This window comes from Plectropomus leopardus, chromosome 6, assembly GCF_008729295.1.
Source record: "Plectropomus leopardus isolate mb chromosome 6, YSFRI_Pleo_2.0, whole genome shotgun sequence".
Classification (NCBI taxonomy): Eukaryota; Metazoa; Chordata; class Actinopteri; order Perciformes; family Serranidae; genus Plectropomus; species Plectropomus leopardus.
Genome location: NC_056468.1, coordinates 5,703,520 through 5,730,336, shown reverse-complemented (window position 1 = coordinate 5,730,336; position 26,817 = coordinate 5,703,520). Strand labels below are relative to the sequence as shown.

Here is a 26,817-nt window from a genome sequence, read left to right as displayed (position 1 = left end):
TAAGTATTATTTGGCAGCAAACATGCTTACACTGCCATCAGAAAAAAAATCAGCAAGTCCCTAGGTCCTCTTTGCTATTTCACTACTTTCAGTTTTGTCATTGAACAATGCTGATAAGGGACTGTACTTTACTTATCAGAGTAGGGTGTGGTTGGGGTATCCCCTTGTCCATTTTTTCTCTTTTATTACACATATTTTTATCTTAAGCCTCTCCAGAGTGACTTGGGGAAAATGCATGATCCTCCCTCCACCATAAATTAGTTGTTAATAGTTGAAGATGAAATCCTGGAGATCAAGTTTTAAGCTTGACTGTGTGCTGGTTAGTTAGTGCAAACAGTTTATTTTTGGCAAACTTTTAAAAAAGACATGTAAAATAAAGAGATTTTGATGAAATATTACTATTTTTTAAAACTCAGATTTGGTTTTGTTTTTTGTTTTTTTTCTGATGGAAGAGTCTCATTCCACATAATGTGTTCAAGGATAGCTGTAAAATTGAAAATCCAATGACAAGTTAGATTTTTACAATTTCTGACAATGATAAATTGTGTAATTTAAACATTTTTTTAAAAAAGAAAACTAGAAGGGAAGTTTAAAAAAATATATATAAATAAAATTAGTTGTTTAAATAAATTCGAAGCACAGCCATTTTAAGTTGTACGCCCATCCTCTAAGCCAAAATAAAAAAATATGATTCCATACCCAGTATTGAAAAAATATATTTAAGCAAATACATAAATAAAGAACAGTCCCTACATATACATATTATTTCAAGCAGAAGTTAGGTGTAAAGTAAGAAATTGAATTTACAGATCAGAAATTTATCGCATGTTAAAATACAAATTTATAATGATACATAGCCCTAGTTTTCCATCAAAGTAAAATTTGTTATGTTTTCGTGTGTTGTCACAATTATTAGCCGATACAGTGCACTGTAATATTTTCAGCCAGCGCTACGGCTTGATTATTGCTGGATTGACGCCCATTGTTTGGTATTCCGTTATTTCCGACATTTCTGGCGGCCCTTGAATGCAGCACTGGGCCTGTAACTACTTCCTGTAAGGGAAGCTCAGTCAGCTGTCACAATCTGCAAAGCGAGAATAGGGATCACAGGCGAAGACAAACGCACAAGAAGAGCTAAAATGACGAGTTTTTCCAACAAGTTCAGCGCTTACACGATGACTCAACTCAACGAAATACTGGAGGACGACGAGAAACTCACAAAAATGATCCAGGAGATGGATGAGGTATGTGAAAGCCATTCGCTTTTGTAGTCCCAACGTTAGCTTCTCACTCCTTTTTCTCGGTCACTGTTTTTCCCTCAACCTCTTTGTTGTGCTTACCAACGTAGTATCGGTACAGTCGCGGAAATGGTTGCTCCAAGTCATGTTTAGGATTTCGGACATAAATATGCATTGTCAGCTGAATTTAAATGTCCTGAAAGCTCAGAAAAGGTACAATATGTTCACCTTGGGACGGAGCAGGGGCGAGCATTGTCTCAAGTTTTCGAGGATTCCCAGTTTGCTACATTGCTGCAACTGTACTTACGCAGACAACCAAAGCGTCTAAATGCAAAAGCATGTATGAACAACAATACTTTTTGTTTCCAGCATTAACGCTGACTCATTTTAGATAATATTGAAATTTAATTAATGGCCTAGCTTCGTCACTCTTATTAGACAGGTCGTCATGCCAAACTCCACTCACAAATCTGCCAATTTATGACTGACGGCACAGTTACACCGAGAACGAGGAAAACAAAACTTAGCACTATTATCTCAAAATTATGAATTATTAACCACTTCAGTGAACTCCCGGAATTAAAAGCAATACTGACAGCATTACAAGAACAGAATGTGTTCGCATTAATTGCTGTATCCTTGACGAAAGCCATATACATGTAAAAATTTACGAGATTATTAATTAGATTCGGTATTGTTCGGTAAGTTAGGTAAGACGGGACATTAAGTAAAATGGGACGAATTAGGTTTTACATCTTGGGCTCTTCAAATACTAGCAGCTAGTCACCAAACATGTTCTTGAGGTATTCCTACAAATGTGCTTGCAGCTAAAACAATCATACTTGTAGGATTTAAGTAGTAAAAAGTGTTGAAAAATTACTGGTCCAAGGACTTGCCAGGAAAGCCATGTAGCATGTTGATTTTCTCACGTTGGTAATAAAAGTACTGCAGCTAAAATAATAAGTGTATAACAAGAAAGGTCGTTGTAGGGTGTTGCTTTTTATTCACTGTTTGACTTACAATCAAAATATTTTCACAGCACTCTTTACTTTTTATGGGAAAGGGTTTCCAATGAGTACTTAATGCATTTTTCTAAAGTAAAACCAGCATTTCTTTAGGCCACCATGTATTATAAAATTATTATGTGCCATTCTGTCACATTTCAGACATTTTTAGAATGTTTCTTATTTAATATGATACTGTTAGTCCATATCAGCCACATTACTCACACACATGCATGCCCATTGTAGACAATAAGGCACCAAAGAAACGGGCAACAAAATAATGGGGAAAGCATGGCAGAAAAGATGGACAATCTCATTTAATGAATAGCCACAGGTTACATGATTGGTTATGATTAATTAATGACCAAACTGTGAAACTAGCTTAATAATTAAAAAATAAAGAAACATGACTGTCCCATTTTACCTGAACATAATCAGAGTTTGGTAAGGGTTCTTGATGTGTTTGAAGGAAATTATAATGAAATTATTTAACTTAACAACATGTTTCCTTAATAGAAATGTAGCAGAAAACCATAACAACATACAAAAGTTACACTTGTCTGCAGAGTTTGAGGTGGTTTTGTTGGTAATCTACCAAAAAGTCTCTCAAATTACCCGATCTCACCCTACAAAGATATTAATTTACACTTTCAGAGTTGCTTCCTCCATACAGGCCATTGGATCATGTCTTTTTCTCTATGGCCATGCTCCAGCAGCACAAGGACTCAGCAATTTCCAATTCATGTGTACCTGCTTTGCACTCTGTCTACCACAAGTTAGCCCGTGCTCTGATAAGCAGTTGATAAGCCTGGGTTTTTCCATACACAGAGAGATTACAAGTCACAGTCCTTAGAAAGATTCCACCGTGGACTAATATTTACCATATCAAGGCTAACAGATTTTTTTTTTTTAATACATGATTTGTACCTCTGATGATTTCCCACACTGCGGGCGTCCAAAATAATCAATCCCAGTGTGGGGTTTAATGTACCCTGCTGAATCAGCCTCACTAGATCCCTGTGTTGGAAGAATTTTCCACCGTGTTCTTCTGCTGTTTTCACTGTAAAGTGCAAACTCTTGAGGAGACACTCTCTTCCTTCCTGTCTTACCTCACCATTCGGACCCGATCAGTAATTAGAAACATCAAACACACATTGTCAGGACACATTTTTCTTGCCTGTTGTCATGGTGCTGCGTCTCTCGCTCTGGCATTTTAGCTCATTTTGCGTCAGAGTGCTGCCTAAAAATGTGATAAAAGCCCCTTTATTTAGACTATAAGCTACTATATGTCAGCTTAAGTGCTCCAGATTCATTTTGCCTCTCAAAAGCAAGAAGAATACAATGATGTATTTTTATCTGTTTGGATGAATGCTGTGCTGTGAGATGGCCTTTTGTGTTGTCAGTTCTGTTTTTGATCCACACCCTGTCTGATTGTCTCCATGGTTTCATTTTCCCTCTTCCTGTAGCTTGCAGAGAGGGTGGGACTTGTTTACTGCAATGACACTGCAGTTGTTGACTTAAATTAGTCATAAGATTATGGGAGAGATGGAAGGGCATTAGACAAGTGAAGACACGCCTGAGCCAAAGGTGGAACCGTCTGGGAAATTCTTTCTTTGTAATACAGTGCACAGGAACAAAGGCAGTGGGTGTCATAAGACATTGAGTGAAACTCGAGAGTGCTGAGAACTTACAGCTGTAGTATACAGACACAATCCCTCGGCCTGAGATGGAGACACATGCTTTGCTGTTGGCAAAAATCTTCTCATTTTGCAAAACATACGCTGAAGGCAGCATATGTGTCGCTTTTTGAATAATGCAAATGGTTCTGTCGTGAATTTGTTTAAATTCCGCGCATCCTTTTTTTTTCACATTTATTGACCTTAACCCTCAATGGCACACATAATGATGCCAGTTAGTAAAAAAAAATGTTTACAATGTCTTGTTTTTTTTTGGTTCATAAAAAAGAGTGAGTTAGTCAGTTAATCTTTATTTTAAACATGCCAAATAAAATACGAGAACAAAAACAAAATACAAGCAAGAGAAACAACACCTGAATGTTCATCGGACATATTCAGTAAACAAACGTTAAGTATTTCACGTCTGCAAAGGAGGAGGAGGAAGTGAATTGTCAAATCCTACCCCCTTTTTTTTAATTTTATAAAAAAATAATTTAAACAAATGAATATTCCCAGTTTCCCATTATTCACCATGATCTAATCAAGTAAATATAATTTAAGGAAATAAAAAATAATGTTAGGTAAGGTTTCTATTAACATACTGTGTTGCTTCAACAGAGAATCACATTTTATTCAGATTGTAAAATGACAGAAAAAAATATGTTTTCTGACCATTTTTGTGGAGAGTTGCAGTTTAAACATGCCAGGAAGGCCCTGGAAAAGGGCCTCAACACGGCCCCTATGTAACAATATAAACGGTATTATTGCTTCCCTGAGGGCCCTGGCTCTTTTTTTTTTAAGTATTGCAAAATAGATGAGGATGTTTTGTGTTAAAAAGCCAAAATTAATATTTTACCTTGAGGCAACACTGTACCATAGAGGGTTAAAGGTGTCATACCTGTAGATACTGTCCATCAGTATTTTTTTGTAATACACGTAATGCTAAATGTATGCATATGTGTTATAGTAGACTGCTTGCGGCATAGTAGAGACATAGTAGACGCATTCTACCTTTTGAGTGTCCGCTGTGCTAAAGGCAGTGTGATCCCGATTCGTAGGTGACCCAGTTTTTTTTTTTTTTTTTTAATGTCGACACATGATGTTTCAGCTCATTTAAGCTTTCTATTATACTTTACATTTTGAAGCAAAGTGAAGATTAAGCTGAGCGCTGTCTCTCACATTTGGCTTCTTATCTTTTTGAAGCCTTCACTAATCCAGAAGTGGGTTTATACAGAGCATGCATGCTGTAGATCAAGTTCAGTTGGATCAGTTTATAACAGGACAGAATTTATGATATCTTGGTGCATAAGTGTCTGTTTAATTGGAGGAGATTAAAACAATAATGCTTTTTTTCATGACTAATTCTACCACTACAGATACTAGATTTTTGAGGCTGGCAATGTAGATATTTGGGAATCTAAAAAAATGTGATAACATTTGAGTCATGAGTCATTTATTTTTACATAAATGCATAGTATAAACAAACATTCTTAATATGGATGTCTCAGATATACCACCAAGATTCTGAGTGGGAGATTTTACAGTGTATGGATGAACTAGCCAGAGATGAGACTCAACCCCTGTTTGGCATTTCTTTACTGCAATTTCTGCCGACATGTACTATACTGCACTAATCATGGCATATCTGCTTTAAGCTAAAATTGGCCGATATCAGTCTAGCTTTAATATTTCGGGATGCGGCGGTTTGTCAGCCAAACATTGTTTTTGGTTGATATTCAACTTTTCTGCAAATAAGATGGCATTCACCAGTGGCAGTGGACAATGGTTTTCTGTTTTTATCACACCAATTTTGTGCAGTCTAAAAAGCAGGGCTCAAGACTATTGTTGTCCTGTTGTCTTGAGTCAAGCCTAAATGTGTTTGCAACAAACAGAGCTCTTCTTGTGGGCACCTTCAGGACAAACGGACACAGTAAAACTCACTATTGAGGCGTCAGGGGACAGACTCTGCTTTTTCCTTGATAGTGCTACATCATGAACAACAAATCAATGTTAACATTAGCAGAAGAAAAGCTAGGTAAGGTGAGCTGTTAGCAGTTAGCTGTTAGCTGAAAGGTTTGCATTGAGGCACATTATGATGCCTTTGGACTCTGTTCAGTAAAAATAAGTATATTATAACATTGTAATGAAGTGTTCAAACTTTTATCCCATAAGATTATTTTTTTGGTGAGAACCTTGAAGAAAATGTTTTTTTAAGAAGAAATGTGTGATATTTCCTTGGCAATATAGAAAAGACATTAGGAGGAAATTAAGATACACATAGGTGAAAGGCTTTTGAAGCAGTTGTGTTTTTTGTGTTGTATTATGTTCAATGTTATATTAAAGGTGGTTTCTAATATTTGCATAATTTATTTTGTGCTCATTCAAAGATTGTTTATTAAAGATTTGTTTATACAGGTAGTCTCATTGAGATCAGGATATTTTTTCAAGAGAGACCTGTGCACAAAAATAACATATACAATTAAACATGGACAGATGCACACTAATGATAATATAACAAAACATCATTTAGCCCCGAATGATGGGTTTAATCACTTTGAACTGTTTAGTTTCACAAATGGGGGAATAAATAACAACAAAACATTGATATTGGTATCAGCTATCAGCCAAAATGCCTTTTTAGACATCAGTATCTGTATCCGTCCAGAATTTCAGAATTGATGCATCCCTGCTATGCTAATAGAAAATTTGATTCTTTTGACCAAAAATTGTAACTCAAGAAAACATCACTTATTTACTTTCCTCTGTCAGAGTTCTTACTTTGGTTTCAAACTCATTCTTTTTCCTCAAAAATGTAACAACGTCCAGAGAGAGGGTTTTTTGTGGCTTTAATTGTGGTCACATAAAAGAAAGGAAGAAGGAAATGCGTAAGAATTACTGAAGCAGAATAAGTTTCCAGTTTGAAAGGTTTTGTTTTTGTGATGGGGGTATTACAGCCACCTGCATCTAATTGTGGCTTATTACACCAGCCCTCCAAAATTCAGGTCTGTGGTCCATCCAGACGAGCTCTTAACCCACATTTCCTGTGATTATTTCAGCATTCATGCAGAGAGTGGAGCATTCCCCCAGCAAACAATTATGTGTTTGGCTTGACAGAACAAGCCTGCAGTTATGGATGCTATTTAAAGGTCCACGTCTTCAGCGGGCCACGATGAACGAGCAAAGCGGCTCTCGCAGAGAGAGGCCGGCCACCTCAGGATATGACGGCACAAAGTGCAGTGATATTAGACATATTTAGCTGCTTTTCTATTACAAAATGTTGTTTTCAGTCAGTCCACCTGCCAAAATAGGCCTGCCTCTGTCATTTTTAGAAACCATTCCATAATCAAGACCTACGCTACAGTGTATTTTTAGAGTTTTCCTACATGTTCTCGCCTAGCCCTGGTTATATTTACACATATGGCATGTTGGTTGAATGTGTCAAGTGAGTCATTGGAGAAGCAGAAGGAGACCTTTTTTTTTCACTTCAATCCTCTGATGCTCACACTGTGGCATATTGTTCATCCCTCTTGTCTTCATGATTTCAGTTAATACGACGGGGAACTCCATCAATTTTTACATGATATTACCGCCATCTCAAATTTTGTAATTACAACTTGGAGGTTAGGATAAATGTTATTTTTTATAAATTGGCTGCTTGTTAGAGTTTGTTATTTAGCTCTGAACAATATATTGTTATCATGGCATAACTGTAAACATTGACTGCACTATTGGGAATGGGAATGGTCATATAGGCCCGATGACACGCTATTATCACGATATGTCATGATAAAAATATGATTGTGATTTTAAACATGTTGTGATATGCTTAGTGTTGCAATCAAATGTATTGCAATAAATATATTTTTTCAACTGCAAATTACGTCGCCCATAGAAAACTTTGTCAACATCTGTGTTATCTATTAGTAGTACTGCAGCAAAATTTATCTGGTGGACTAAAAAAAAAAAAAAGATTATATTGTTAAAATAAGCTACCAAAAGTTTGATTTGTATTTGTGATATTACTAATTTACATAATAAAAAAATAGAAACTTGGCGTCTCTGAAATTATACAATATTGCCTAATAAAAGTATTGCAATTCTATGCTGTTTTACTACTACTGCACAATTTTTTACCCACCCTTAGCATTTACATGCACAAATTAGTCTGGCTTTCACACCGGAAATGTCAGCTTTTTTGGAGGCATACATCTTTACCACAGCACTGCAATCTGTTGGTGAGCTGGTTTGTAAACAACACTATATCAGTGACAGCACACAAACCTGACCATAAGCAGACAAGAGGTCATGTTGCAAACTGTGACAAAAATCTCAATTTTTTTGTCATATTTTGAATGTGCTGTATACATGTCCAAAGTATGTTGACAGAAACCTGAGTAATATCAACATACTACACATGAATTTATTGGAAGAGGTCTAATTTAGATTATCTAAACAATATGCTGTTTACATGACCTGTATCAAATTCAGAATATTGTCATATTAAGAATAATAGTGGAATATTAGTATGCATGTAAACATAGTCGTTGATGATGCCGCCTTTCCATTCAGGTGTCCCAGTGGCTGTGACACTGGCTGTGCATGAAATTAATTATATAATTTTTTGATGGGGGGTTATTAATATTTTTATTATTTTATTTCCTTGCTAAAATCACTACATCTGTTGTCTAACACTTTGTCAGTGTCTGAGTGTGAAATTATGTAGTACCCCTTTTCAAATTATTCCCCAAAATATTGATTTATCTTATTTTTAAAATGGTTTGAATACTCATTTTATTTTATTGATGCACTGGTGCAAGCTGCATTTTGTCCCTCTCTCTAATTGTTAATGTTTACTACAGTGATTCTGCTGTTCTTTTCTACTAACCAAGTAAAGAAAAGTCATGGTTCTCATTTCATAGCCTTGTTATATTTATTTTATATATATGTTTACATTTTAGGCCCAAAATGTCAATTTTGGTGTTAAACATGGTATTGAATATGTATTTGTCAAGGTATAGAAATTCCAGTATCATGACAACACTATGCCCTAATCTTCACTACAGTTTTAAGCGATGACATGAAATGATAAACACTAAATTCATGTTTTTTGGGCACAGTGAGTAAGTCATAATGTACAGTAGCGGGTTACATTTACTGCTGCACCTGAATGGAATGCAGCCATACACCTGTGGTTCCCCTGCTATGATGCATATGTCAAAAGCTCCGTCCTGAAAAGGGTTGAGGTGAAATAAGTCATGCTACATTTGATATTTTTAGATGCAGTCAGATGGCTTAAACTACCTTCAGTAATGGCCTTGCATGTGTTTTAAAGCCTATATAGTTTTTTTCAAACATACTTTTATATAGTTTCAATTTAGTTTCTCTTTCAACTTGTTTAAGTGTTTAAAAAATATAACACATCAGACTACTTAAATAAGATAATAAACGTTTCTCTTTTCTTGTTGTGAAGAAAATGGGCTGATTTTGTACAGCTCTATGATACATTTATGGTCTTAATTTGCCTCTCTAAATATGTGTGGCGGCCTGTGGGAGTTGTGTGAAAACTGGCAGGTTAGCTGTGATGATTCATGGTTAATATTCACAACAGTACCATTTTATTTCTTAAATGTTTCTCAGCAAAGATTCAGTATTAAGCGCGGGGAATGATTTCCCTCACTCAGCTAAAGTGGGAACCAGTGTGCACGAAAAAGTTGTGTCTCTTAAAACTTGTCTTGTCATTAGTCCTGCATCAAAGGAGATGCATAGGTAAGGCCATAAAAAATTCTGATGTTTTTTTTATTGTCTTTTATAGATGCAGGAAGTCCAGGAGAGCAAGGAGAAGACACTGGTCAACAACCGAACCCTGGCAGAGCAAAACCTGGCCCTGCAGCCCAGACTGGAACACAAGAAAGAGGAGCTCACCAAGCGCTACAGCTGCCTTCAGGAGAGCTTTGAGTCCTATCAGCTCCGCAAATCTACTCTAGGTACTGCAGCTTGACAGCTATCGCAAGACAGAGAAACATTTCTTATTTGTCAATTGCTCCCAGTGTCATGAATTTTTAATGATACCCAACCCTTAACAAATTAGATCACAAGTGTCCATGAAGTTATTAAAAACCGATACATAAACAAGTGCCTGTGGTATGAGCTTCAGACGGAGTGCCCGGCACAAAACACACAGGGCACATTACCAATTACATCCTGTTATTTTGGTTTTGATTATGTTCTACTATTAGGGTTGGGGAAAAAATTCGATACAATGTGTCACAGTGTTTTACATGGCAATATTGTATCATATCAGCTTAATATTGCTAATACAAATTAACCTTTTGGCAGCCTACTAGACTAATAAAACTGATTGCTTTTTCAGTCCACTAGATGCACTTTGCTGCTATAAAAATGATTGAATTTAGATGAACAGACTTCATCTTATTATATAAAACAGATGTTAACAAGGTTTTTCTTTGGGGAAATAATTTGCTTACAAAACATGATATGAAAGGACAAGGAACAGCGATAGATGTTATCCAATACTTAGCATATTGCAAACATTAAAATCTCAGAAACACTGTATCATATTTTAAGTATTGTAATGAGAACATATTGTAGGGTCTCTAATGATTCCCACCCCTAGTCTCAACAGATTTTATAAAACCTGTGGTTATAAATTGTTTTTACCAAAACTCTTATTGTTAAGCCCTGATATTAAAATACTAACTGACAATTAGGCTTGGGCAATATCACAGCATTAGGGTATATCAGGGTATTTAGAAAACCCAAAGGTATGTTTTTCAATACTGTCATAAATACAGGTGCTCCTTTTTTCTATTAAACTCCTTGTATGTAGTGCACAGCAGGCACCACTCAAGCTGCGGTCTCTGGTCTCTAATGATAGAACAGGCAGCTGAGCTGAAATACACTGCAACACTTATGGTGGAGGGCTAAGTTACAGGACTGTAAATAGCCGGCGGCCAGTAAGAGACTGTGGGGAATAATGGCATTTTATTTACATCACAGTTACTTAAAGCAGAACTACATCTGCAAACACATCACTGCGCAGAAGGAAGCGTACATCTACTACAAGCTCAGCACAACTGAGCTTGCTAACGTTACAACTCAGCAGGAGGACGCCATTAATGTTTACATCTCATGCTGTCATGATCATGAACCTCTTTCCCATCGGCCACGCTTCCATCTGTGCAGTGATTTGGTTTACAGGTGCAGGTTGGTGTAAAGAAAATAGTTCCTACATAAAACTGCTCACAACAAGGTTTGTGGATTATCTTGAGTAACCTGGTTATGATTTCTTGAAAAAGACATTGCTGTTGAGTTTTTATGTATTTATGTAATGTATTTACTTGGTGCTTTGGGCAACACAAGTTTAGTGCCATCTAGTTCCATTATATTGTAAAGAAGGCAGACATGTAGGAGGCACTACCGGTAAGAGGAAAAGTTATGTTTTTTTTTTTTAATTCTATAGTTAAGTGTCCCTTTAACCACTCAGCTCTGCATCACATCCAGTATTAAAATATGGATAAAGATGCTGACTTAAGGGGTTGCAATTATTGGTTCTCAGTTCGAGAGTGAACCTTTTAATACTGTCAGTCATCATCATAGAAAGCTGAGGTGTTATGTAATGTTTTTTTTCTCCACATTGTTTGTTCGTCCTCTGTATGAACACACATTCAAGAGACCTGTTTGACCAGTTCTCATGATTCCCATCTGAGGCCCTAGCAGCCTTTTGCCTCTGAAACCTCGCCGTCATGTTGCGGCAGGAGTCACTGTGATTGAACTCTGTTCGTGTTGAGCGAATTCCAGATCTGATTTCCAGCTCCACTGCACCATCTTACAGGGCTGTAATATCCCTCACTGACGCACCTTCACAGTACTTCCCTGGTGTGTGGGGAGGGAAAAAAAGGGAATGACAATACTTGTGACCTTGTGTTGACGCAGTTGTTGCCAAGCAGCTCTCAAAATAGCATGCCAACCATTCACTCCTCTGCTACACCGATAAAAGTTTGACTTTCCTTCTTCCCTGAAAGGAATGCTGACTCTTAGGCTAAGCCTGCTGCTATCATATATACAACATACATTAAGATAGTCTTTGCTTGAACCCTTTGAAACCTGACTAAACTGGCTTGATTTCTTTCAAAAATATTGGACAAAGGTGATGTGCAGCACAAGAAGGAATGACCCAGATATTTGGTAAAAAGTACAAGAAAATTATCTGAGATTAGTTTTGGAAAAAAAGAAGAAAGAAAAGAATAGTATAAAACAAGGAAATGGCCTGGAAAAAAAGTATTATAATTTTTTATATAATTTGAAATATGTAATTATAAATACAATTTTCCCTAGTTTTTTTCTTTTTCCCCTTGCTTTTAAAAAATAATTTTCTTTTTTTGCTAATTTCTTGCAAGCAAGCTCTTCATTGCCCTTTTCTCATTTTTGTGGAAGAAATTGCACCAATTTGATTGAAGTTCAAAGGTGTAAATACTTGTGAAAGGCGCCTGAAAGCAGCACAGGAAAACTAATGTTCCTACTACGCTCCAGGTTTTAAGGGGTTAAGGCTCAAATTAAAGTCTCACCTGCACAGAATAATTCATAGTTTTCACACAACCTCGCATCCGTATAGTACCGCTCACCTGGAGGGCAAAACACTGCCTTCTGCTGCTGCCCACCAGAATGTTTTTGGCAGGTTTTTGGTTATTTTTACTAAAATGTCATACAGTTGCTGTTAAATCGGGTACACAAACTGATGATGCAAAAAGCCAGGGTTGTGCGTTAACAGAAACCCGTCTGAGAAAGAAAAACCCAAAGAGGAGGAGATTGTGGATTTGTGCTATTTCCTGCCCCCGACCCTGGGGAGAGTAAAGAATGGCAACCATCAAAGCACACACGCTTTTGCAGAGAATATGTTGTCAAAGGTACGCTGAAGTAAACACTGAGTAGTTAATTGTTGTAGTTTTAGTTGTTGTATTGTCTCGTGATCGTTCTGATGACGTTCGTTTTTGTGGACAGTAAACTCCAGTGGCCTTGAAGAGCTAACGTTAACACTTGCTAACTAATTAGCACTCACCTTTTCTTTGACAATGAAGAGTTTCTTGTCATTCACCTCCCAAATGCCAGCATTATTGACCCATCCAGGTTGTAAATGAGTAGACCTGTCTGCACTTTGTACACTTCTATCCTGGCGACAGTGTAAGGAGAGGGATTCTCCACAAGGTGGATGTAAACATTTCTGAAGTAGAACTCTGGCAGGTACTAAGCTGTTATTAGTGATAAAAATGCTGTGGTAAGTGCTGTAACTGGATCACAAGGACCCAAAATTTCCAATTTGTTCATGTTATTTCTTGTGTGGAGGTGTGATGCAAATATTCATGGCATGAAAAAAATTGAAATTTGATGGGTTTACTGCAGTTCAATGGCGTTTCCACTGTGTTGGAATGTTGTTTTGCCCTCCAGAGCTCCTTGCCAGTCACGTGACTAAAAACTATGAATTGCTCTGTTTACAGCAAAATGAGGTCCTGCTAAATATGATGTGTGCAGATATATTTTGCTTGACCTTTCATTTAAGGTTTTATGACGATAGATAATCTCTGCTTCACGATGTGAGGTTGAACAGAACATTCCAAAGACCTCCTCAAACAGGAGTCAGTGCACTGATACAGCAGGCTGTGGTTTTTGTCTGTTGTCAGCAAGCAATGGCTTTTGTCAAATGTAGGTTACCAGTGTCCCCCCGCCCCCCGCCTTCCATGCACTCGCCGTCCTAGTTGTGGATTTGTTGTAGAGCAGCTGGGGAAGGACAGTGATGCTCGCAGCTGAGAGAAATGTATCCATTTGACCCAGATGAAAGATCCAATGCACAGTAGCTCTTTGCATTTGCATACAGTTACACCACCAGCACCACCCTCCCCAACCTTTTCTCTCAGGAAATGTGTGGCCTCTGTATTACCCTTCACTGTCCATTGAGCTGTAGAGGCCAAAAATGGCAGGGCAGCCCCATCTCCACCACCAGCGACTGCCTCTAAGAACAGCAGCCCACAGTGGGCCTTTGTGCTGCCAGGCAAGCTGGTGTAAAACAGCCACAGTGGGTGGGAGGGAGTGGTGGATGACGGGACCGGCAGGCAGGGGAGTCAAGAGGGTGGGAGAGAGAGAGAAAGGCAGCAAGGCAAGCCAAAAACTCCCCCCGTCAGATTCACAGCAGAGTTTGACGTGGATTCATTTACTAAATGGCTGTCTCATGATCACCAGGCCCAGACTGTGTGTTGTGCGCTCGGCAGGCTCTCCGCTCTGCCAGAGAATCACAGCTTTGTGCGGAGGAGTGCCGCTGATATGCTTCAGAGTCCGCCTTGTTATGGGAGAGAGAGCGAGACAGAAAGGAATGGGGAGTTCACCCTGAAAAAAAGGCTGTGTTAAGAATGAAGCCTCTGTCTTTAAATGTTTTTCCTTTCAGTTTAATTCCCCTGCCAAAATTTGGCAAACCAGCACGACGTGCCACATCTAGAGCCAACAATTCAGAGATAAAAAAATTATTATTTCAGTAAATTGGCCAATATAACAGCAATCTTGGTGTGGCTAATTGTTCTTTGTGGAATCCCTCAAAGTCATTTACTTGGCTCATTATTTGTCACAGAAAAACCCGTGCAGAAATTACACAGCAAGTTTAACAAGCTGATTTAATGTTTGTCCTCCACAGGTCATCTTTATGACACATTTAACAAGAAAAGTGGTGCGGCTGCTCCTTACCTAACAATAATCATTACTGTTTTACCACTCACTGGGCCTCATTCATAAACAGCAGGCACACACAAATCTTTGCTTGAACTGTGATTATGAATGTTTTTTGCACAAGCACAGGATGGATTGATATTTTTGTGATTCCCTGACTGTCTCAGAAAATGTAAACAAGACTTGCATTGGAGATAGACTCAAGTCACAAATTTGATGACTTAAGACTTGCAATGAGAACATCAAAGAAACGCTTACAACTCCACTTGGACTTTAACACCAGTGACTCGTGGCATCACTTGGACTTGAACCTTTTGACTGGAAAATACTCTACACCTTCCCCCAAGCCTTAATCAATTCATTTCCTGAATTTACTAATGTACACTATTCATTAGCAAATCTCCATATCTACTTAAGCTTGAACCAATCTGATAGCATCCAGTCATGTTGCAGAGAATTAAAGTTATGTTACTGAGTGCTAGTTGGAAAAATTATATTTTGTGTGTGTATAAAAGCTACATGGTTGTCAAAAAAAAATTCAAAACTGCAGTATGTAATATTTGTTGCTAAAAAAATTACAGACAGAGACACAATCGCACAACATCAACATTGAGGTTTGGGGTCACTGTGTTATTTTATATTTATCACCCAGCTCTAACATCTCCCAGTAGAAGTATTTCCTCATACAGAGAAATGGGGGCAAGACAGTATGTTGAGAGCAAACAGCGGGTTGCTCTTGTCAGTTTGGAATGATCCTTATTCAATGACATGCGCACAGTAGTACAAACAAAAATCAGCTGATGCCTAAGAGTCAGTAATTTTTCACACAAAGTAAGATAACCTCTACACACATAATAGTGAATGGGGCCCACTGATTCTGTTCTGTATGATGCACGGTCAGTCAAAAAAGTATATCAGTGAGCTATCAGTGATCTTAATCTTATTTAGTCTAACAAGCTAAGCTCCACAGGGCCCACCACAGCCAGTTTGTCAAACTTTTTAACAAGTCCTTACAACATTCAGGCAAGCAACTAGTGATTAAAACCTCTAGCTGCAAGTCTGTCAATGCATGTGAGTATCAATAAGTCCAGTTTAACTAACAGCTTTTTATCAGAGAAAGGTAATACTCAACATCAGATACAGAAAATTTTAAACAGGAAGTGGGTCTGGCAATTATACTCCTGGTGTGCAATAGTCACTCACCACATCCCCTGGGCAAAATGTCTGTTGCAATGCTGTCTGATAATGCTTCCGGTATTTATCACACTTTTAGGTTACTCATTTTCTTTTACCTTTTTACACACTTAACAGCATAACTCATTTACCCCTTTTAAACCATAAGTAACCATTAGACATGTCAAAAATTCATAAAATAAGATAGACATAAGTGTGTAGGGGAGTTGGACACTCAGTGACAGAGAGCTGTACTTTGAACATACTCAAAGTTATGGAGTTAAGGGCCTGGCTTATGGGCATAACAATGACACCACTGTTTTTGTCGCTTTTATAGGTCACATGATGCTATGGCTATGCACTTTTAGGGAACTTGCTCCCTTGGGATGCAGCAGGCGCTACAAGAGGTGTTATTGCATTGCATTTAAAGTTGAGCAGATCATCTGGAAGTTTTGAAGCCACAATTCCTCAGTGAATCATGGACTATAACCTCGCAGAAATCCCTCATTTGTGGCCGCTCCCAAGTATAAGGGGCTTGCATTTCCATTATTGCTTGCATAACATGCCTATGTCGCCTTGGTATGTAAATAATGGCGGCTAATGCAGTGGTTGCAATAGAAATAAACCTGCTAATGTTCTGAACATCCATTGCCATACTCCTTGGAATAATATCATGAGAGGAGAAGTCATATAACATCACTCAATGGAAACACAGTCGCCTCACAATTGTGTTTTACCATCATTTCAAGAATATCGCTTAATTTTTGCGCAAATCTGTAATGAAACCTGTTAAATTTTATGTGAAAGTAATAAAAGCCTGTCCCAAATGTTGTCAATTAAAGTTTTCCAGAATGACCAAATACCTGCATTAATAGCGACTTTCCCATCAAGCTCAGCTCTACTGCCAATCATCAGGTGTGTATTGCTGTCCTTGCAAACATTAGCAGGCTGATGAACATGGAAAACATTGGAACTTCAACATGTCAGCATGCTAACGTTAGCATGCTGACGTTAGCATTTATCCAAAGAACTGCTGTATGAAAGCACAGCCTTGCAGAGTTAAAGGTATCCAACATCAATTATGGAACGTATTGGGCTGATTCTTTTATTACTAACAGATTAGTAAGGTGTTTGTTTTACTTGGACATTTTTTAACTGCTGTCTTTCTGCTGTCTTCCTCAGAAGAGTCATGAGATGTGATGTGTCTTGTCAGCTGTTATATGCAGGTTTGACAGGACAATCATGCCCCCTGTTGTCCTGTTTTACTGTCCTTGGGACTCATTTACGGATCTCAATGGCCTCTCTGTTCCTATGGTGGTGCTCTCTGACCGAATGACTTTGGCCTTTTCCCTGTCAGTGATGTGGTTTTCTCTTTTGCAGTCGTCCGATCCAGCTGTTCTGCCTTTTCTTTTATTGCTCATGTACGCTTTCCAGATTTATGTTTCTCGCATTCTTTCTGGTGTTCTTTTTTGCATGTGATGAAGGTCCGTCCTGTTTCTCCAATGCATGTCTTCTTGCATGATAAGCAGGGTATTAGATAAACCTTTTTTCGGACTATCAATTAAGGAAGTTTGAGAAGGTTTTGTAAAAACCTGGGCTGACCTGTATTGCAGTCATTGTCCAGTGCATGAATCAGTCTCCAGATCTTTGTTCACTCTGTTGCCGAGTACAGAAGGAAGCCTGCAGTAGAATAGCATATCAGGTTAGACTGGAACTTCTCCTGTAATTAGAGGTCCACTATATTGTGTCGAGGCATGGTGGAATGAACATGACTTGGCAATGCTGTGTTGGAGATCAGTAACTAGTGATGTGTCATCGGTCTTATTGCCAGACTGCTACCGTGCGTGCATGCAGTCCCAGCTCCAGTTGGTGTTGACTTTCAGTCCTGCTTAGGAACACAAACAAAACCAGCTCCCTCCTTAGAGACACCAAGCCAGTTTCAGTTGACTCTGCAGGGCTTTGCCTGTTCACAGCAAACACAGAGGCGTTATAGCTGTGTGGATGTGACAGTCACAGGACTAAGACTGACAGATTTCACATAATCCTGCCTCAGCTCTGTGTGACAGACTCATTCAAATCTGTTATTACTAACACCTTCATTTCAGCTTTAGAACTGAGGGGATATTTGGGCGGTTTTCTTTGGCATATGAGCTCCTCGGTTAATTTAGACATGGATCACACTTAATCTGCAGCACATCTGTGTTGCTTCGAGGGCTGTGTGAACGTTACTCCACGTCCGTGTGACTCAAATCTGTTGAAAAGATTGTGTAAAGGGTGTGATGAATTGTAGCATTATAATATTTTAAAATGCAGCTCTGGTTCGCTGACAAAGGGGTCTTTGTTACAGAAGCTACCAAAAGCAGAGTAAAGTAACACAAGGTTTATTTTGTTTACACATTAGTACAACTAGGTTTAAAGGGTGGGTCCATCTGCATTCTTTTGTGGTTATTTGTGGTTTTCAAATGGAAACTCCTACTTAGCCGTCAGCAAAGAGCAGTGACGTAGGTGATCTCCCCTCACTCAGCCCCCACATGTGCTGTTAAGATTTAATTGTTAAATTCGAGATTGGAGAACGAAGGTGGTGTTATTTTCTTACTATTAAAGCTTCATGTAGCCAGATGAAGACATATTAACATTCAAGATAACACTGCACTGTATAAACTGTACAATATGTATTAAGATTCACTCAATTAGGGTCCTTACAACTGATAACACGTGTGCTGTTCTTCTGTCTTGTTATTTCACAGACCACAAGTCAGGAAACATCTCGCTGGACATCTTGCTGGCCCTACTGCAGGCAGAGGGAGCCAAAATAGAAGAGGAGACAGAGGTAAGCATCATACCGCTGTCTTCATGGATAGACTACATGTGTCCCTCAGTGACACCTGTCAGTAATTCATATACCTGCCTTTTCCAGTTGTTATTGTTTTCCTACAGAAGCTTAATTGTTCTAATCTGAGACTCCTGTTGGAGAGCATAGGAGCAGCAGAACTGAGAGAACTTTAAGATCTAAATGTTTATTATTGCAGTAGACATCTGTCTGTCAGTATTTTTTTAGCTATCAAACAAATCATAAAGGTGGTATTCTGAAATGTTTTAGGTAATGCTGAATTTATACCATAAAGCCTCACTCCCACTTTACAAAAAAACTGCTAACGTGGCTTTTTTAATGCAATGGGAGTGTTTACGATCGGCATTCACACCTGGGTCAAATGACTCTGCAGTGGACATCGGTTTTTATCCCCTCTGGCTCCAATCGACAATGATGGGAACAATGGTTGTAATTTTAGCTCCTTAACCGTCAAGATGCAATGGCGTGCCATCACTAAAAATGAGTCTTTTTATTCTATGTTAGAGATCCAGAGGATCTGTTAATGATCAACTGTAATCAATCTCCATGGATAATGCAAATGTTGTTTTTGTACCTTTAATTTGAATTAGTGTAACTAAGGAAGGTGTATTTCCTCCTATGCTTAAACCAGTGCTTGGAAAGGAGGAAACAAAAGTGCCAGTACTTCCATGGTTCACATGTTAGTGTGTGTATCAGGGGCGTTGAACCGTATGTGTCGGTTTGCAGGTGGTGGGTGAAAGGCACGAAACAGCCAACTTGAAAGAACCAGTCTTTTCACCACTCATCACTCTGCATTTGTAATATTGGATTTGACTTTGAAGCTGTGTATTGTCATTCTTTGACTCTGTTAATGTTGTCTTTGAGTTGCTGTCTTAGTCTGCGATATGGTAATGCAACGTTACTTAGAGTAGTCGTAGACAGAGAAAACATGCAGGCAAGAGCAGGAGTAGGTGAGCATCACGTAGTTCACCCAGTGGTGGTTACTGCAGTTTATTTAGAGCCATTATAAATCGATCAGAGAACTTGATATAGAGAGAGCAGAAAAGAGTAACAGCAGCTTGTGTGAAGTGCCAGTGCACAGGAAAAAGTCACATTACACCATAGAGTGCCAATACTGTGGACCAGCCAGTACAAAAAGCAAATAAGAAACTACCTCATAATGTATAAATTCCATTCAAGTGGTATTGTATACAAGAACTGTACATGATGGTCAAATAAAGAATAGCAGCACACAAAATAAAGTGATTTTTTTTTTTTATCGCCTACCACACTTCATTTTATTTTCACCATTGTTAAAGTGTCCAATAATGTTTGATTTAAAGGAATTAAATTTAACAACTAGAAGAGCACTTAGAGAGCGCAGACCTCCACCAAGGCCAAACACCTCATCTTGAAATGTTAAAAATATGTCAAAAATACAGCCTTGAATGAAGTGATGTTAATATTAAGTCCCTCAGTTTGCCATCATACAGTATTTGTAGTGTAGCAATGGCCCTAATGTTTCAGCCAATCTCTCTACATGGAATAGAACTGTTGACCAATTGTACACACGATTACACATCATGTTTAATAATTGTTCTATGGCATCAAATGAAGTGTAGAATCAGTTTAGAGATCATTGTGAAAAACAACAACACAACTAGTAATGCAGAAAGACACATAAAATGAGATTTATACCTGTGAATCATTTGCCTCAGTGCATACCGGGAAGCTTTCCCACAACTCTGCTCCTGGGACAATACAGTACCTTAACCTCATTGTCCCTAATGTTCTTATGGGCTTGGTAAATGGATGGTAAATGGACTTGCATTTGTAAAGCTCCTTTTCTAGTCTGCTGGCCACTAAAAGGGCTTATACGCTACATGACACATTCACCCATTCATAGACAGATTCATGCACTGGTGGCAGAGGCTACCATACAAGGTGCCACCTGTTACTCAGTTAAAACATTCACTCTCACTCACACTTGGTATCAGTATCCTTTCAAAAGATACTTAAACACGTAGACGGGAAGAGCCGGGGATCAAATGGCCTATCTTCCAGTTAGTGGACTGCCCTCACGCACACCCAGATCTTGTTCCAGAGATGTCTCCTTCAAATGAGTTTGACCACACAAGTCTGGACAGTAAAGCCTCCTTTTCACCAGGCAGTCCAATTCAGTTCAGTTTGCTGCACATTACAATGGTTAATTTTGCATTTCCATTTTCAAAAGTTGTGGACTGTACCAATAGAATTGTTCCTTTTTTTTCCTTACACTTCTGTTGAAATATCTAGCACACTGATCTTATACTAAAAGTTGGAGGTTTAAACACCACAGTCCATTGACTGGTCAAGAGAAAATCGTCACTCTTGCTCGATAAGGACTCGATGCATAAAGCCACGTTTTTTCAAATATCCCATTGATTGCAAGACCCTAAACACGACAGCCCTTTTTCAAAATTTGCTCTGGAGAGTAAATAACGTGACGGTTATTTAGCAGTGAGGTGGCTTTTACCCTCTGGTAACAACCCCGTTTACACGCAAGAGTAGCGTCTGCAGTGGAGACGCAACTGATCTAGGGTTTAGGCACATGTCCAAGTGGGTTACATATGGATTCTGATACTGTACCAAAATGTTTGGGTCGAAACGCAGTTTAAAGTTGCTGTGACAGTTACAATAATGGTCACATGTTGTGTGAGTTTAAACTGACTTCAGCTAAATATCACACTTGTGTAGTGACAAATATTACATTTCAGAGTATTTTAAAGGTTATTTCAGTATTTAAGATAGGCTTTTGTTGAGGGTTGGAATTTTTTTTTTGTCCAAAATCTACCAGACACTCAATAGATCACCATTGTTTTTTGTGCAAATCTAGCATCCATTTGCCTGTTTAACAGCATTTGGCTGGTGGCTGGTACTAATTTCCAGCCCTGCTTTTGTCAATGTTTTAAAATTTTACTAAATAGATGGTTGATGATAGACATCATCATTAGATGATTTTTTTTCTCACAAAGTTACATTCCACAGCAGTTTATGAGTGTCTGTCTTTGTTTTGTTGTGTGTGTGTGTGTGTGTGTGTGTGTGTGTGTGTGTGTGTGCGCGCCTGCGCCTGGATGCTGTTTCCATCTTCATTAGCTGCTTCTAACCTTGGTGTTGAGGAAGAGTCAGAAGGGCTTTCTCTCTCTAAAACTATCCCAAATCTCTTCACTTCTGTCAACAGAATATGGCTGATTCGTTCCTGGATGGCGACATGACCTTGGATTCCTTCATTGATAACTACCAGAGCAACAGAAAGCTGGCCCACCTGAGAAGGGTGAAGATCGAGAAGCTGCAGGAGATGGTGCTAAACGGGCAGCGGCTGCCCCAGGGCTCTGTCCCTAACTCCCGATCTCAGGACGTGTCTGCAGCAGCCAGGCCCTCCTCCTCACTCCTCACCGAAGCGGGCACCAACTCGTCCCCCATTGCCCAGCCGAGGAGAAAACCCCCACTCCCCCCATCCCAGCCAGCCCCAGTTCTAAATCCGGCTCCAACCGCCACCCCCCAGCCTCCTGCCTTATACTCAGCCTCGCCCTACCCGCCGATTCCTCCCAGAACGGGCCAACCATTTCCCAACGTCTCCTCCGGCTACCCCAGCCACTTCCTGTCTCAGTACCCCCCAGCTCTGCCTCAGAGGCCCCCGCCTCGCCTGGCCCCGCAGCCTGGCTTCATCATGCAGTAAATAAAAGGCAGCTGCCACTCAGAGGAAGCAGTGCGTGTCTTGGACTTCTCACTACTGGAACTCTTCTGAGGACTTATTTTTTTACGTCGTCTGCCTTTTCGGAATACGACCAACACAACACAAGAAAGCAGACCTGCGCTGGCTGGTCTGGTCAGCCCAAGCAGATGTCCAATAATCTCTGTGGATTTGCGCTCACCTCTCACTCCCATCAACACTCCCAACGAAAAAAAAAAGATCGTCTTGGCTAGCCTGGATCGGTGAAAGAGCCCACTTCAGGTTGTAGTGGGGCCAGGATTGTCATTTATCAGCACTTTGTGTCTCCTGGCAGCGCTCTCAGCTCTGCATTAGTCTCTCACCCCCCGCCCCCCTTCAAACTTGTTCCTTTAAGCTTTTTATGGAACACTAAAGTCAAAAAAGGGTTTAATTAGTCATTTCCATCTGCAGCATACTCATTTACCGATAATGTATATGCAAGCAAAGAGAGACCCTAATTACTGTGCAGTCGTCCCAGAATATATTCAGGTGAAACTGCATCTATGCTGTGATTTTTTTCCCCTCTCTTTTATATATATATATAAAAAATTCACAAGGTACATAGAAATATTTGCGTGTCATCTTTTTTCTGATATAGTACTAATGGAGTAATTATAGCCAGGATAGACTGATTAACATTTGTAAAGGAGGGCTTCGGTTGGTGTGTTTCTTCTTCAATATGCGGATGAGAGAGTCCAGACTTGCCCTGTTCAAGATGGCTGTTGTGCTTGCCATGTTCAAAAAATGGCAGACTGTTGTACTCGGCGGTCCATCTCAGGGGCAAAAGTCAAAAGGGAGCCTAAAGGAGAGGTATAGTGGCTGAACTTTTGTAACAAGACAAGGCGAGACAAGCCTGAAATGAAGGATTTGTGTATAGCCATACAGTACACTTCTGATGTTTTTTCTGTGGGTTCCTGTTGTGATGCAACACTCCTTTTTTTATAATGTCCTTTGTCTTAAACACCCTCAGTCTGGGATTTGCAGATTATGCCAACAGTTTTTTGGATCTCACAGTCCTGTTCAGTTTGCTGTCACACTGAGCACCAAAGACTCCTCACATCAGTCTTTTCTTTTTGTTTATGTAAGTGAAAGTCATTCCCAACATATCTGTTTGTGAGCTCAAACACTCTTTTGTAAACATGCAAGCGAGATTTCTTCAAGAGGACCTCGCGAGGTCAAACTGGCTTTGGGAGAAGATTTCTTTTTCCCAGTGTGATCGAACTTTAGTTTCCTCCCAACTGCTGTCGCTGTGCACTGTTGAAGAGCCACGAGTGCCTACACTTGAAGTGACATTGATGGCGTCCTGCTGACTGCTCCATGTTTCTCAGCTGTTGAGGTTAGAATCCCCCCACCCCCCCAAAAAAAACTCCTTTAAAGAACAAACTTGCCAAGCCAATTTGGTCTGCTCCTCCTGCTACTGATGTTCCAGCAGATGGTAGAAAAAGGCAGACTGTGGACTGCCAGACATTGCTCTCTCGCTGGAAGCAGAAGGCCAGAGTAGAGCGATTCTGAACATGTGCCAGAGAGACGAGAGACGCCCTCAGGCTGTGTGCCTAGTGGTGCTTGTGCTTCTCCTCCATTCTTCCTCCATTGTGTCGAGGTTTGCCTGGGGTGAATTCAGAGATTTCTTTTGCATGTGTTGTTGCTGTTTTGTTTTTTTTATTATTATTGGTGAAATAACAGGGCTCCGTTTTGCGTCATATCTCTGTAATTACACTTCACCTCAAGGCAAAGAAGTGGACCACAGAATGGACAAATCAGACTCGTCAGCAGGCGAAATGACAGAAATAGCTGAAGCTAAAACATCAACATCACGATGAACCAGCATTTCTAACAACTAACAGTGGATAATTCTTTTTGTGCATGGCCTTTGCTCTTTGTGTCCAGTCTGAAGATTCCTCTTTAATACTTATTTGTTTAGCTGTTGAGCTGCTTTTTACGTTTGAACTGATCCTCTCTCCATGGTTTTCTATGTGGTTGGTGATGTTTTCAGTGTAATGTTGTAGGTATTTACTTATAATGAATGTTTAAGTGGAATTTAATGCTATTTTCAAGTTCAATAAATCTCAAATTTTTGTATCCGCTTTCACCCGGTTGCTTTATTGTTGCACACAAACACATATGACTTCATGTTTATGTGTTCCACTAGTTAGCTGATGCAGTTGTGAGTTTCTTATGAAGAGGCTGCAGTTTTGCAAAGTGTGTTTTCGTGCCTCTGTAGCAGCAACAGTCGTGGTTAGAATTTGGAGTCAAAGGTCACTGTGACCTCAGAAAACACATTTTTAGCCATAACTCAGGAATGAATACATCAGTTAGGACACAGTTTTACACAAATGTCTAATAGCAGGGTTCCTGTGGAAATTTTATTTTTAAAATTTGCAAATATTGTTAGCGAATACACACTAACAGAAATTATTGATAAATATACAAATGGAGCATGAATATAATTACTGCATTTATATAACTAGTACAGACACCGCTCATCTCAGTATTTTTTTAAAGTATGAAAATGAGGAAAAGGCATTGGATTGATTCATCTTGATTGGGATTAAAATGTATTGAATCAATCTTATAAATGTCAGAAAAGAAAGACTTTATGAATCTTTTTTTTGGATCTTGCGTTGTGAAACCTCAGTATACTTTGTAAGTCTTGTTCTGTTTTGTTTTTGTTTTTTCTTAGTTAAATAATTATTTACCTGAGTCTTGAAAAGAAGATCCTGCATACTGCTCTTGCTTAGCACCACAATTTATTGAAAATGTTAACGTTTTTATCCCTCTGGGCGTTTGTCAAACGTATTCAACACAATCATTTACAACACTGATATTAAATAAATCAATCAATGTTGCTCCTTTGAGCATTATCTATTTAATTTCAATAATATTCACTGGAATCATACAAGATAGTTATAACTTCTATTTATGCCAAAAGACACTAAATACCTTTTATTACATCCTTTAAAGTCTTCACTACATATATGACTGTGGACAGATGTGGCTGTAACCTGCAGCTTGAGTAGTTGGAAGAGGCATACAACCCTGAGGCGATAATACTAGCTGAAAATGAAACAAGACAGCCATCTAGTGTTCCTGGGTTGATAATGAATGGATTTTTTTTTTTTCAGGGGCACTTATGAAAAACTTGAAAATCCAAGTTGTCATGTTGTGAAAGCTTGCTGGCCATTTCTTGTAGTGCTAAGAGAAATAGTACATTGCTTTATAAGAAAATATATCTATATAAATATTACTTTGCTCTATTTATATTCAATATTGACAAAGCACATGTATATTTAGTTCAAGTGTAAAAATTGTCAAAGTTATGTAATGTTGGAGTGTTTAAAGGGAGATTGGGTTCAGTTGGGACACTTTTGAATCTCACATTACTTACATTACTCACAGATTACTTGAACGGTAATGAAAATGAATTAATCCATGAACAGATACAAGCGTCTGCTAACAATTTCCCAAGTTTTTTAGAGCCCAACTCAAACATGGGTACAATTTTGTTAAATGTACAAGGAGTTCCTTTTTACCAAAGTTCCATCTCCCCAGGACAGTACATTTCACACATTTCTTTTTTTTTTTAAGAAAACAGTTTGTTCACACATTTCTTTTTTTTTAAGAAAACAATTTGTAATGTTGTATTTTCAAAAATTGGTGAGATATGCAGTTAGACTGTCTTCCTAGTCTTCATTTTAGTGGCAGCTATCAGCTCAATGTGGTTACAATAATGTACATGTGCCCTGAGTTCCTTTTATTGACAACTTATGACAACTTTGGAGTTTTGACAAAAGTTAGACTACACTTTCCAAATTAAATTTTATATGTAGGCCAATTTACAATACGCCATGTCACTCACCATATGTTGCAAACTGGCTTTCTACTAGAATGTGATTTATTTTGATACATTATATTAAATTAGTTTATTAACAATGTTTGGAACCGTTTGCGCTTCTGAATGCACCCCGTAGCCTTTAATGTTGCATTCATGTCCCATTTTAAGGACGGAAGAATGAGCTTTTACCCTGGGAAAAAACTTACAAGTCACCCTTTTTGCATGCTTTTCGTTGGTAAAACCACTAAATTATATATTAACTCTAAATAAACAACAGCGAGCATCTGTTAAACGGATTTTCCAAGCCATTATCATCATCGTTTCCAGGGAAAAATCTTCTGGGGCACGCCCACCATGGCTGGGCTCTTATTTTAGAATGGGCGTGCTTTCTGGTGTTTTGTCTGGAGTAAACAAGCCACAGGTAGTCGCTTGCATAATGTTTTGTTATATATTTTCAGATACCAATATCAACTTGAATTTGTGGAGTTAAATATAAATTTTTAGTGTAAATGTTATTGAAATTTTAAGATGAAATTAGGTAAAATCTCGTGAAACGTTCAAATGTAGTTAGGAAAACCCCCAACA

The 26,817-nt window shown here is 38.8% G+C and overlaps 1 protein-coding gene across 1 annotated transcript; it reads left to right on the top strand.

Annotated features, from left to right (window-relative positions):
• Nucleotides 1–1,071: 1,071 nt before the first annotated feature.
• vps37ba (VPS37B subunit of ESCRT-I a) lies at nt 1,072–24,479 on the top strand. Its single transcript, XM_042487621.1, has 4 exons — nt 1,072–1,244; nt 9,731–9,902; nt 18,567–18,649; nt 21,870–24,479. The coding sequence occupies exons 1-4, from the start codon at nt 1,140–1,142 to the stop codon at nt 22,365–22,367; spliced, it is 858 nt and encodes a 285-aa protein (XP_042343555.1). The 5' UTR covers nt 1,072–1,139; the 3' UTR covers nt 22,368–24,479.
• The last annotated feature ends 2,338 nt before the right edge of the window (nt 24,480–26,817 follow it).

Bases quoted from the DNA above. Each gene is read 5' to 3' on its own strand.
- vps37ba (XM_042487621.1), top strand. From the start codon at position 1,140: ATGACGAGTTTTTCCAACAAGTTCAGCGCTTACACGATGACTCAACTC. The intron at 9,903-18,566 runs GTACTGCAGCTT...GTTATTTCACAG, and splicing joins GCTCCGCAAATCTACTCTAG to ACCACAAGTCAGGAAACATC. The intron at 18,650-21,869 runs GTAAGCATCATA...TTCTGTCAACAG, and splicing joins AAATAGAAGAGGAGACAGAG to AATATGGCTGATTCGTTCCT.